Source organism: Phaseolus vulgaris, chromosome 2 (assembly GCF_000499845.2).
Source record: "Phaseolus vulgaris cultivar G19833 chromosome 2, P. vulgaris v2.0, whole genome shotgun sequence".
Lineage (NCBI taxonomy): Eukaryota > Viridiplantae > Streptophyta > Magnoliopsida > Fabales > Fabaceae > Phaseolus > Phaseolus vulgaris.
This window is the reverse complement of record NC_023758.2, coordinates 29,910,908-29,925,655: the sequence shown is the minus strand read 5'-3', so window position 1 is coordinate 29,925,655 and position 14,748 is coordinate 29,910,908. Positions and strand designations below refer to the sequence as shown.

The 14,748-nt window shown below is 27.4% G+C and overlaps 1 protein-coding gene across 1 annotated transcript; it reads right to left on the bottom strand.

Moving 5' to 3' along the window:
* Nucleotides 1-724: 724 nt before the first annotated feature.
* Nucleotides 725-2,383, bottom strand: LOC137811326 (mitochondrial uncoupling protein 5). The gene has a single exon (XM_068613019.1). It carries the CDS (start codon nucleotides 1,836-1,838, stop codon nucleotides 888-890), a length of 951 nt encoding a protein of 316 aa, XP_068469120.1. The 5' UTR covers nucleotides 1,839-2,383; the 3' UTR covers nucleotides 725-887.
* Between the last annotated feature and the right edge of the window lie 12,365 nt (nucleotides 2,384-14,748).

The following is a 14,748-nucleotide window of genomic DNA, read 5'->3' as shown; positions in this document are numbered from 1 at the left end:
TTTATTGGGTTATGAAGTCAATGTGTTCAAAGTATCACCATCCTAATTGATGATATTTGGAATGGAATAGAGACAGAAAGGAACAGAGAGAGTTGTTTCAAGTTTTAAACAGCCATATAAAAAAATAAAAGAATGTTAAAAACTTTATAAAGAATGTTTGAAAAGACTAAAATGTTACAGAAAAACATTAAAAAGTTATATAATCCTTCTCATATATAAACAGAGTAATGAGATACGAATATGTTGCACTCTAGCAGGACCCCATTACTTTCTCAATATCTCTTATTTTATCTCTGAAAATATCTTATAGAAGATGGTGTCCATCAATAATTTTGGAAATAAATAATTCATAGTTGTTTGTAGCATTTGGTACCCAACCACCAATTGCAGAGAATAAAGTTGAAAGAAAGGGTTAGAAAGAATGGAAGAAAGATGAACATTAAAACAAACATGAGTTTAAAAGAAGTAAAGAACAATCCTATTCCTTACCACTTTATTTACACCCGGATATACAAAGAGCAAGGGACTTTACGCGTCTCATGGTCCCAGACCCGTGTTGCGTTGGGTTGTGGGAAAGTAAGAACACTCACAAACACAAATTCTAACTCATAATCTAATCCAGAGGAATCAAATTACCTAAACAAAATTCTTAAGGTTGATTGCAAGAAAGAAAAAACAAGATCACAATTTCCATAAGCTATAATTTATGGTGTCAAAAACCCAATTAGAAAACTGAAAGGTACTTCTCATTGATAAATAGGCAAGATAAGAAACAAAATTACCATTCTAGAGCTACAACATCACTATCCCAACACAACGCCAAACATAACAGATCTTATTTGAAAAGGAAAGAAGCATTTTCGTCGTCATCTTCGTCGATCTACCACTCAAAAATCCTTAAGCAGCTTGCGAACCTGTTCCAGCGTCACGAACAGCACAACGGTGAAGGGTCCCTGCCTCGAGATCGTAGGAATGAAACCCTTGTAGAGGGCCATGGGCCCCTCCGCTCGCACCGTCTTCAGAGCACAATCCAACGCGCCGGCGTACGGTGGCGGCGCCCCGGGCTCCACCTTCATGTTCATCACCCTCGTCTTGATCACGTCCACGGGGTTCGACGCCACAGCCGCCACGAATCCCGCCGCGAAGCTCGCCGTGACGTGGGTCCCGAGCCCATCGCGCATCAAGCCCTTCTCGAGAATCGTCTCTTTGAACTGGTCGTACGACGCGAGCTGCGACGCGGTCACTAGCATGGCGCGGTTCACCGTAAGCGATGAACCTCTCCAGAGGCTAGTAACGCCCTCTTGCCGCGCCATTCGCAAGATGGCGTCCACGACGGACTTGTAATTGCGCCGCTCCGCCAGCGGAAGGCGCCCGTCGGCCTGCATTCGAACCATCGCGACGTCGGCCGGGTTTCCGACGGCGGCTCCGATGCCGCCGGCGATGAGGCCGGCCTCGATCTTGCGGCCGAGAGGCATGGTGCCGGCGGCAGGGTCGGTCCACTTGGTCTTGAGGATGTCGTAGAGACCCATGCGGGTGGTGGAGTAGAGTGTCTGGCGGAGGACGGTGGCAGAGACGCCGGAGAAGAGGGCGGCAAGGCCTTCTTGCTGAACGAGGCGGACGCCAACCGCGATGGGGCCCACGCGGGCCTGCGGAATGGCTGACACGTGGAGGTTTGAACCGGTTTGGAAGGCGAGTGCGGGTCGGAGATTGTGAACCGGTTTGGGAGCGTTGGATTCGCCCTGGAGCTGCATGCGGACCTTGATTAAATCAAGTGGGTGCGTTGAACAGCCGGCGATGATGGAAGCGATGCCTCCCTCTACGAAACCTTTGACACCCATGATGTTTTTGTTGTGTCGGAAAATGAGAATGGGAATGAATAAGGGTTATAAGTAGAGTTAGTGGTTTTGTAAAAAGAATGAGATGGGAAAGTAGAGAAATTTGAAGCTATTGGGACCAATTGGAATTAGGGTTCATCTCACTGGAGACCAGGAGATGGGAATGGAGGCCACAGGCTATGGAAGAAGAGTGTGGAACCGTGGGCCTCTGAGACATATGCTGGGACGTTTTGTCTTGGTTTTGGTGTGGGAAAAAAGGAAGGAATGGGAAGGGGAATTTATAGTCCTAGCGTCTCATGTGGGCGCGTGTGTGTAATGTAGGACTATTTCTATTTGTTGGGAGGACGTAATCTAGTTTCTAAACGCGATTACGGGCGCATCAACTTATGGTCGCTTTTGCCAACGTTTCCTACTTAATTCACGCGGTTATAGGAACCCTCCTTCCCTTCCCTCTTTCTCGACTCATCACAACACCTACGCTTCATCATTGTGGGCTCCACTCTATACTTACTAATTAATTATCAAATAAATAAATAATTATATTTTTCATCCAAAATTATCTTTTCATAATTCATTTCTATATCACCACTTTTTCCCATAATAATTGTATGCTATAAATATCTTTCTTTTCAATCAACAATTATCCAGGAAGTAAATTGATAATGATATATTGAGAATCCTATTTTTTTATATAATTAAATTACAATTTTTAATATTATTATTTTAATATTTTCTTATATCATTTACATCTAAATCAATTACATAAAAATTATATATAATTAGGGAAAGTATCATTTATCTTTTAAATTACAGTTCATTTGTTATTCTATTCAGCAATCTATCCATTGTGATTTATTTTTTATTACTTCACATCCGTTATTTCCCGAAAAAAATCCAAGTTTTATATCTATTGATATACCGAGATGAATATATATTTTATATTTGATATAAGTATAGTTAAAATTTTCACTTATTCCATCCCATTATTACAAAATTTTCAAAATAGGCGAGTCAACACCATTATTTAAAAAATATATATAATTAATTAATTTACCTTTTTTAATCTTGCAAAAGTTAAATATTATATAATTAAGATAATAAAGTAGTTTTATCCAGAATTTCAATTCATTTAATTTTTTTGTTTAGAATTAATCTTTATATTTATTTACTTTTATATTTTTCTAAAAAAATACTACTATAAAATTATTAAATAAATATCAATTTTAGAGATAAAAAAATAATTATTTATTATATTGACTAAATTAGATATTATTTTATAAATTAAAATAAATTATTATATATACAATATTTTTTATTATTAATAAAAAAATTAGTAATTAGTTATTAGATTTTAAAGTTAATAATTAATTAGATATTAACTTAGAAATTATTTATTAATAATAAAAATTAATTTAAAAGTCAAAAGTTTTTTATTCTTAAAAATAGTATTTAATTTAGTAAATATAATAGTTATTTATTTTTAAAATTAATTTTTATTTAATAATTTTTTTAGGGAAAGAAGTTGAGTTGTTTTTTTTAATTCACAATTCGTAAAGAATGCTGTATAAATAATGGGAAAACATCCTGGGAAACCTTTTTTGGCAAAATGTGTTATTAGGGAAAACATTAGGGAAAACATCTGGTTCATGTATTGTATTATTTGTTTTATTTTATTGGATTATTGTAACTTTTATCTTGTAAAAGCTAAATTAAGCAACAGACTTAATTACTTTCTAGTCTATTTTTTGTTTTATCTTATTACTGATAAAAAAAAAACAAATTTTAAAAATACAATTATGTGATCACTTTTCATTTAGTAGAAAAAAATAAAAAAAAATATTTATAATTTTAATTTACATACAACATTATCTATAATAAACGCAATGCAACAATTTATAAATTAATAACGTCAATTTCTGCTTATAAACAAAAGTATATTATTATTAATATATTTTTAAAATTTGAGATACTTGATTGAAATTACATCAACTAAATTTTAAAATTGAAAGACTTAATTCAAAAAATTTATTAATAGAGGTTAATAAATAAATAATAAGGAAAAAATATAATTAAACCTAGAAGATAAGTTAAGCTTAAATTGCACATATATATATATATATATATATAAAAGTTTCATTTTTATTCCACAATATCTTTATGTTGGGAATTAATAATTTCAACATTATACACATATATATATATATATAATATTTAAATTTCACATTCTTTTGTATATTATCTTAATTTTAACTAGGAGGATTTTATTAGATTGATATTTTAAAATACTATTTTAATATTAAAATATTGTAAATTTTTAAAAATTGTAGGAATATTTCTACTTTTTGCTTTCTTGTAAGATTTTTATTATTATTATTTGATATTTTAGATTTTAATGAACTTATTTGGTGTCAATTAAAGATTCAAAAATTTATAGATTTATAAAATTTGAAGAAAAATAATTCAGCATTTTAGGAGGACATTCAAAATTAGAAAGTGTCAAATGAAAAAAATAAAATAAAAACATGACAAATTTTAAATAAAGAATAGTAAAATCAAATTTTTCAATCCTTTTACTAGTCAATTGGTTGCAATTTGATGCTCTTCAATACTGGTCATCTATGAATTAATGTGTCAGTTTGATTAAACTTAAAATAAATATCTTTAAAATTATGTAATTAAAAAAATTACTATAAATTTACAGTCTAAAAAGTAAAAAAAAAAAACTTAATTTTAATTAAAAAAGCATAAATATGTTTATTTCATTAAAAAAACACTATTTAAATAATAGTACAACTAAATTCATTCATATATTTTTTTTTCACTTTTATATTCATACAATATACTCAAAATGATTGTCTTCATTATTCGATAATTTTGAGAACAAACATTGATATTGGTTTAATTCGAAATTCATCGTAACAACATATTTTACGGGGGAAAAAATCACATAAACGTTGATACTACCTTACCTTCAACGAAAAGAAAATATATTATATATTAGAGATGTACCCTTTTATAAGAATTCTTAGTAGATAAAAATGGAAAGAATTATTTTTTTCTATAAGTTATATAAGTAAAAAAAAAATATATATATATATATAAGTAAAAAATAGAAAAAAAATAGAAAAATTATATGAAAAAATTTACAAATTTGATGCATAATTTTTTTCGATGGTAAACTGAATTTCATCTGAGGAAAACTATTGTCAAAATCTGAAGAACAAAAAAAATTGCCTTGCAATAAACGTGTTCAAGCAAAACAAGCAACACCTCCAAAAAATTCAACCTAATAACTACTCTCCAACGCAATAATATCATACATCAATGACATAAGCTATAATGTTTTGTACCATTGTTTTGTATTTTATGTATAAATTAATTTTAATTTGTAAAAAATCAACTTTTATATTTTTCTTTTCTATAAGTTTTTAATAATAAAAAAATGTTCACACATGCTTAGTTAAATCTTTGAAAATTTACAATCTAACTTGAAAAATTTATGAAAGTAACAAAATAAATTTAGACTATAAATTTTTAAATAGATTAAACTCATTTAAATAAAACCTTAAGATTTTTACTACAATTGAGAAGAGCGACGAGAATTCTAAAGTAGGATTTCAAAATAATGATAAAGATTTTAATGATAGTGAAGAGAAAAGAGAGAAGAGTGAGTATAAAAATTTACATAGAAAATATATGTTAATTGCAATTAAAAAATTGACATAGTAAATCACCTATTATTATAGTTCTACCTATGTTAATTACAAATAAAATAATTAAAATTGACATAGTAAATCACTTATTATTATAGTTCTACCGTAAATAAACATAGTAGAACTAACATAATAAATTTTAAGTTTCTTATAAAAATGTCACTGTAACATTTCATGAGAAATAGAACTAGAACTCACATAATAAATAATAAATAACCTATTATGATGATTTTATACATATAATAGATACTTATTATTGGTTCTAATTTCAACTGGCATAATAAATATTATATTTATTACAAAAATGTCATTGACAAATGGATTACACTTCTCATAATTTATTATCATTGTTTCCTGTGTTTTGTATTATTGCTAGTTAGCTTATTTTCACTGATAATTACTTGAGCTTTTTATTGTAGAGGACTTTATTTATTAAATAAAAACCTAAAAAAATAAAATAAAAAATATATGGAGAGTTGACAAATATTTATTACTTTTAATTCACTAGAGATTTTTAACAAAAACGTATGAAATATATTGATTACGTTTATTTTCAAAACGGTTTTCACGTTTAGTATACTTGTTTTATTTATTAAATAAAAGCATGCAAAATTATTAATATATGGAGAGTTAATAAATATTTATTAATTTTAATTTTAATTTATTAGAAATGCTTAACAGAAAAACATTTGAAATGTATTAGTTACATTTTTTCAACACGGTTTTTCGTTTACTTCTTCTTTATTAAATATTATTTATCTTAGGATCATTTTGACAATGATTTTAACGAATTCTAGAATGTTATTAAAAATACAATATCTTTTTACTAAGTTAAAACTAGATTAATTAATTTTTTGGAGCTCTTTAGTATTATTTTTTATTTTTTTTTAACTTATAAAATTTTAAAATATTTCATTTTTTATAAGAATTTTTTTTCCAAACGTTCTTTAGTATCAAGTTCACTCATACTCACAAAAAATAAAAACTAATATTCTCATTTTATTACCTAATGTTGAATAAAAAATTGTATATGTATTAGTCCAAATATTTACGAATAAAAGCTTAATGTCTTGGTCCAAAAATTTAAGAATAAAAAATTAAGAGTCATATATTCATGTTTACTTTTCAATTATAACCCAGAAAGTCACCGCTACCCGAAAGGTTAATAACGTAATTTGGTTTGCGAGATATTTTTTTAAAGAAAGACAAAACTCAATTACTCTTGAATTAACACTTGGCTAATACATTTAATTTTGTAGTTGACCATTTAAAGTCAACAATGGTGACCAATTCATTGGAAGGTTTGATTTAGTATTAAAATAGAGTTGAATTTAGTTATTTCTAAAAATTAATTAAAAATTAATATTAAAATAATTATTTATTATATTGACTAAATTAAAGATTATTTTATAAATTAATAAAATTATTTAAATATTAATTTATATTATTAATAAAAAATTATAAAATAGTTTTTAAATTGATATCTAATAATTAATTATCTAAATTTTAGTTAATAACTATTTTATATTTTAAATTAATCTCTATTAATTTTTAAAAAACTTATTTTAAATTAAAATATTAATAATTAAAAATTTATTAACTAATTTAAATATTAATTTAAAAATTATTTATAATTTTTTATTAATAATAAAAACTATTTTAGATATTAATATTTTTTTATTATCTAAGATAGTATTTAATTTAATTAATATAATAATTATTTATTTTTGTTTTTTAAAATTAATTTTTATTTAATAATTATTTTTATAATTTCGTTGAAAAAGATAAAGATTATTTTCTTTTGTTTAAAAAAATGTAATTTATATTACTCTGACCAAACTCAACCTGTTCCGTTATGGATCAAATTAAAAACGAAAAAATTTGCATTAGATCACCACGTACACGTGTTAAAAGTGCTGATTAATTTTGAGATTATCTTATTTCATTTTCAAACATGTTATATCCAGTTTAACAGCTTGTAATCATATGTCACTTATATTCTTAGAAACAATTGTTACGTAAGTAATAACTATTGACTTAGATTTTCTTGGCGTTTTCTTTTTCTTAGAAGCAAGTTATATGAAATGTAATTTTATATTCTTGATAAATAAAATGAATTAAAAAACACGTAAAAAGAGCTTTCAAATAAACTAATATTAATATTTTTCTTTTATTTTAAATCTTAAATCAAACATATACTACCTTAAATCTGATTAAATATATAGCACTTTATTTTGTATTATATATATATATATATATATATATATATATATTATGAAATTATATATAATTTATTATAAAGAGAATGACTTAAATATAATTTTTTTTAAAATTCTTTTAGAATTGTTATTAAGACAATTATTTTTTTATTTGCTGATAAACAAAAACTATATATTTTTATTAAATATGATCACATTAGTCATTATAATAAAATAAGACTAAAATAACTTGCATGGTTAACATCTTTTTTATTTTTGTTATAAGTTATCATAAATTATTATATAAAAAATTTACTTTCATAATCACAATCTACATCACATCATATTCTTAATTAAAGAAAGTGATCCAAAACTATAAGAATATTCAATTGTATTTTATATGATATTAAGGTAACTTGTATTTTCGAATAATCATATCAAACATATTTCCCCAAGATTAGCATGTGACTCATTCTAAATTTCTTTTTATGTGGAAAATTCAACTTCGTAAATTAGAGCAAAATCGTTGCACATATAACTATAAAAGTGATACAATAACTTCCTTCAATATCTCACCAATTGATGTTTTAATATATATGTTTTAGATCAATAATGAAATAAGAGTATCTACTTTAAATAATGAGTTAATATACTTAATATTACAAATTGCAAACTTATTTAGCATACTATTCGAATAAGTATATATGTGACTTATCTCATCATGTGCATTTATACATCAATCCACCAATTTTATATACACGTGTCAATTCAATGTATCCAAATTATTTTCAGTGTTCAAATATAATTATTTCCACTATCTTAATATTAAATGAAATTCACATAATTCACAAGACATCATTATCATATATTGTCAAACACCACATACAACCAAATACAATATTCATATAATATATTTTAACTTCAATAAATCAAGTTGAAACCAATCATGAGAAATTAAGAAAAGGAAAACATTAAAAAGAAAATTTTCATTAATCTTACATTATTGAGCGAGTTAAGGTAACTTAAAGGACAATTTTTTTTTTCAAGGAGTTAATTTCATTCTGTCGTTATTAAGTTAAATTAAAATATTTTAAAACGAAGACAAATGGTTACTCAACCACAGGTAATAATAACGAAATTAAAATATATTTTAGAACAAATCATATAAGTTCAAGTTAAGTTTAACATTCAATAATTTCAATATAATCATTTAAATATCTAAGCATAATAAATTAATGAAGAGGTATCTTCACACTAATAAAACTACAAAACTTTTAGGGTTTATACTCTTTCCCAAACAACGACTCTTGACTAACATGAAGCATGACGTGAGGTATGATCAACAAATCATTTGGTTTTGTCTACTATGGAAGGATTACGTCTTTTGAAAATTACAATGTTTAAGAACTATTTCCTAATTTGTCATATGAACACCCATAGTATTCTTTATGATGTTTTTTAAGTCACAAAAAATCTAAGTAGCTTTCACCATAGTGTAACATGCTATCTCTTGTTCTTCTTCTTGAAAGGTAACTTTACATAAGCTTTAGAAAAATGTAGTTGTTGCAAATCCTTTTAGGGCATTGAGTAGCTTCAACTCACTTGAATGTCATTTATTTCTCTAGCAACTTGATAGTGGATTGTGCATTAAATGAACTCCATACAAATTTAAATGTTTTTTCTTCTTTATATCTCTTAGGTAATTGATAGTACTTATCTTCCTAGGTAGCATAACCTTTTGTACCAAAATATGATAAAAGTGCACATCGTACTAAGCAGATAATTGGATCAAATTTGAATAACGTTTGGGTCATGTTGTTGTTAAAAAAACAATGTTTGTTCTATATCCAATGGATCAATTTATGTGACTTGTGCTTGAATATATCTCTTTGGCAACGGAAAGAATTTCCTGTTACATGTAATAAGTGTATATATATTTGACAAATACGATGTTAGCTTAAACTATTCTTAAATAGTCTAAACATATTGATGTCTTATCAGATGTAAAGTAAGATTGCACAATGTTGTATCATCTGACAGACGAAACATTTGTGTCTTTCATGATCTGTTATTGAATGAACCATTCGTCTTACAATCGATGCATGACCATGTTTTATGCTTTATTGTATTTAAACACTTAATCAAAATTATGGACGTTGGACTTTCTCTAACAAAACCTTGTACTTATTTACAAGTTTTCTTCATCTGTATGTTTTCAATTTCAATATCACATCACCTCTGTTTGGAATATTCCTCAGATAAAATCAATCAAAATAAATCAACAACATTAGTTCAATGATGGCGAGACAAGATGACAACGATCAAGTGAAACGCAATGCACGATATATACTCACGAGTTCGCAAATCCAATATGAAAAGGAGTCTTAAATCCTAACATTAAACGAAACAAACGTCATTTTGGCCATTTTTTTCCATAACTCGTTAACTCAGCCTCCAACCCGCAAGTTTGCACCAAATTCATCAAGTCTGTCCAAGTCCAATCCGAGTTTGCCAAAAAATAAATTTACTCACAAGTTAACTAGTGAATCACTACTAGACACTTAAACTCGAAAAGTTGATGAATGAAACTACTGGTTTAATAACCTTACATGTATTTATATTAATAAATAAAATATTAATGGTAGTACGAATTTATAAAATACTTGAATGAAAATCAAAATAATATGAAAAAATTAAATTAAAAATCATAAAATTTCTTTAAACACACTCTTAAACTCATTAATTACAATCTACAACAACTTAATCCCTTTAATAACTAGCTTCATTTTCAATGAGTTGTATGTGACTAGTTAATTACACCTATTCAATATATAGGTAGTTGCAATGAATTCACAATGTGGACTTTGGAAAATAACAATAATAATATCCATCCAACATAAATGCCATCTACTTCAACATTAGCCCTAGCTTGCCACTTGCTCAAAGAGACTTGGTAAGCAGAATTGAAAGACACTTAATGACCAATGCTTAATGTGTGTCCATTGGGAGAAACCAAATGCTATTCCAGATAGATTATTCACTTCCCCACTTTGCCCTTTTCAAATCTGAATTAAAATAAATTATCCTTTACAGTAAACTTTTATGAATTTTTATAACTATTTCAAAACTACGTTTAATTGATTAGTTGTGTAAATTTTCTATTATAAGATTTAAATATATTTTATAATTTCTGAGTAAGTTTTCATTTTGATACTTATGATTTTTTAGTTTTTATCTGTAAAAATTGAAACAGTTTTTCCAGTCGTATAAAACGTATGGATGTAATTAAAATTATTAGTTTTGATCTTTAGTATTTATTTTATGATAGATAAATTATATATTTTTTTTATATTTGTAAACTTTATTAAAACGTTATTTGCTGATATTACATCAGAATATTAATAAATATTACTTTGAATGACTACTTAACTAAGAATAAAAAATAATAATTCAGACTTTGCGTAATTTTGTTGGTGGCTTATGCATTCATTGTGTTGAAGATCCCAGGAAGGAGTGGTTCAGATGATGGGCAAGTGAATTGTACAGTACAGTCACAGTTGCAACCAATGGTTTGTCTCAGAGAATAAGAATATTGTGCAAAAATAATAGGAATATATTGAGGGATTATTTTATTGAAATTGAATATGAAAAATGGAATTGAACTAACTTTTAAAAGCAATTATTGCATGATATTAATGATTTTTTTTAAATGAAATATCAAGAAGGATTTGAGTGAGAGGTGATGTCTGGTGCAGGCTGAGGATGCAACTCAACCTTCCCCAGTTCACAACTCACACTTGTGGGCCCTCTGCTGCAAATTTCTTTCTTCATAGCTTTAACGAAGTTCAAAACCCAACCAAAGATAGAAAAATAAAAAATAAAAGTGGAAAAATAAAAAATAAAAGTGGAAAAATAAAAAATAAAAGTGGAAAAATAAAAAATAAAAAATAAAAGAATGAATCCTGAGAGAATCGAACTCTTGCGGAGAAACCCCGAGTACTTTAGCAGGCACACGCCTTAACCACTCGGCCAAGTAGACAACTTGCTAAGTCAACCCAATTTTGTGATAGTCTTTAAGAATTAAAATCGATGCAGAATAAAAGTGTATAAAAGTTAATGGATTATTTTAGTTAAATGACATGTTATATTTTGGTATAATGGGTATGCCAAATTTTTAATTTTATGATAGAATTTGTTTGAAAATTTATCTCATGCATTTGTATTTATTCAAATGAATCAATTATTTGTATCAGACCCATTTTAATAGCTGAAAGTTAATGATAATTGACTCTTAAATATATCATAAGCTTATACGTAACATTAATGAAAAAAAATAAAAGAAATTATTTTTAAGTTAAAATTAATTTATAAAAATTCTGTCATAAATTTTATATAAGTTAATTTTAACTTGCAAAAATTGTAAAGATTTAGAAAATAACCTTAGATTAGAAGTAATATATTTTAAATGATACCTAAATATTTTATTATTAAAATGAAAATGACATATAAATAGAAAATTCAGTGATTCAGGTTTTATTTTAAAAGAACCACTTGTTGATCAAGAGTGATCAAGTGCTTTGAATAATTCAAATCCTATTTGTTTGATGCAAGGTTGTTGTTGTTGTGTTTTGGGAGGGATCTTGGTAGAATAGGATGTGATCCACTCCTTTGTTGAATCTAAAACTGATGTGATTTAAAACCTTTTAAAAAATAAAGTGTTTTTCCAACTAAGTGAAAAACAACCTGTTTTTTTGTCGAATCAACCGGTTGTTTTACTCTTATGAGTTTTTGAAAAGGTTGAAAACTTGTTTTAGTTTGGTTGACTTAACTGCCAAACCAAACAATCGGTTGAAAATCCTAATAGAATTTTGTTTTGGTTGTTGAATGTGCTTTAAATGATTTTCAATTGAATACGCTCCTTCATTAAATGCTTTGACCAATCTTTGGAAAATATAAATAGTTTGTTTATATTTTCAAACAGTGAAGAGAAACATGTTTGAGTTTTTCAGTTGTGAAAAAGTTGATTTCAAGATTTGAACATTCAGCTTTGGGTTTTCAAAGAGAGTGGAATAGGATTACAATTGTATTGATTTCAGTTTGTTCTATAAACAAGTGTGATGTGCTCTTGAGGTGGTCAAGATCAATACTCTTGGTGTGTGATTCGCCAAAGGAAGTGTGTTTCTTTAAGGGTTTAAGGTCACTACTTTAGTGGTTTGTGTGTTGTAATCTGGTTTGATTACTTAGTGGATTACCCAGTAGTTTTTTAGGGACTGGATGTAGCTCTTACCCTAAATTCATTTAAATTTTGTTTTAAGCTTTTCTGATATAAACAACTGATTGTTTCGAAGAAACAACAGATTTTTTTTTGTTGCTTTGCTGATTTAGTGCTTATATTCTTGGATAACCAAATTTCTGTTATGGATTCACACAAAGAATTTTGTTAAAAATTGAAAAGTTTTCAAAAACCTCTCTTAAACCATTCAACCCCCCACTCGTTTAAGGCCATATATTCTAAAACCACTATTTCTCTAAAAGTTTCCCTTTTCCTTTTTGTCCATTCTCTCTAAAATTATGATCTCCTCACTCATCAGTTTGATGATCAGACTACTGTCCGATCAGAATCTCTTATAGAGTAAGTTTAGTTTTGTTCCTCTTTTTTCATTTTCTCTCTCTTCTCTCTAAGATTCTAACCTCCTCGCTTATCAGTTTGGTGATCGGAGTCTGCCGACTCCTGGCAGTGAACCCTTTTTGTTTTGAGTTAATTTTGATCTTATTAGGTTTATGCTTTGCATATGATTCTTTTAGCTTCAGGGTTAATTTTGTTAACTTAGGGTCCTAGTTTTAGATTTTTATGAGGACTTTGTGGTGCAGGTTAATTACCTTTAGGCTTTTGGTAGATTTGGAGCTCTTAGTGAGCATCTGCTTAAAGTTCAAGTAAAGGAAGCTACTCTTATTCTTTTCAATAGAACCCTAGGTTAGAAGATCTGTATATGAGAGTGACGAAGTCACCATCTCCAATTTTTGCTTGCATGATTATTTCTTTTAAGAGTAAAGTAATATATATTGATTGAAATGGTTGAAGTTGAACCACTTTATGTAATTCATGTGAGAATATGTTTACAATTTTGCTTCCTTATGAACCTTTGCATTCATGACACCAATTACATGTGGATCTTGTGCTAATAAAGCTGAATAAGAATTTTGGTTAGAGTTGTGAATTTTCTTTACATGTAAACTTGAGGAAAAAAAATCTTGTTTTATTTGGTGAATAGTGGACCTTGTGATAGCTAAGTGGATTTTAGGGTCATTTGATCACATTGCAGCACTTTAAATTTCTATCCATGTATTTATTTCATAATATAGGGAATAATTTGAATTGTATTATTGGATTGAGTTAATATATATTGAAAAACTGAACTTAGTTCAACAGTGATCAAGCTTGCATCTTTCAATCTTATTCAAAAGCCAATGTTTTGGTTGTAAATGCATCTCATTCTTGTAGCTTTGTAATTTTTTCACCTGTTTTTCAGTGTATTTTAGATTGTTATTTGATCGCCTTTCTTCAGGAACAATGACTTTGTGTCCAGTTTATGACTATTTTATTTTCTTGTATGTTATATGACATGGATGACAAGTATATTAAGTATGTATCATTGTTGTAATTAAAATTATGGTATAGTTGTTAAATTACTTAAAAGGAGATGTTCGATGAGAAGTGATTGTTGATTTTAGATGATGAATGATTTAAATAACATATATTTGGAACTTAGTTAGTAAATTTTGAGATATGTTTGGATTGTTTAGAAAAAGTTTAAAATATGATATGATTGAATTGTGTATTGATGTGTTATATAAGATATGGAATGATGTGAAAGTGTAATCAAGACATAGTATTTTCAGAAAAAAAAATACCGTGTTGAGATTGTTATTAAGGTGTATTAATTTGTGAGTATCCTGTGAATGAGTTCGACTTTCGGTTGATGAAAGTCAAAGAAAGTTCAT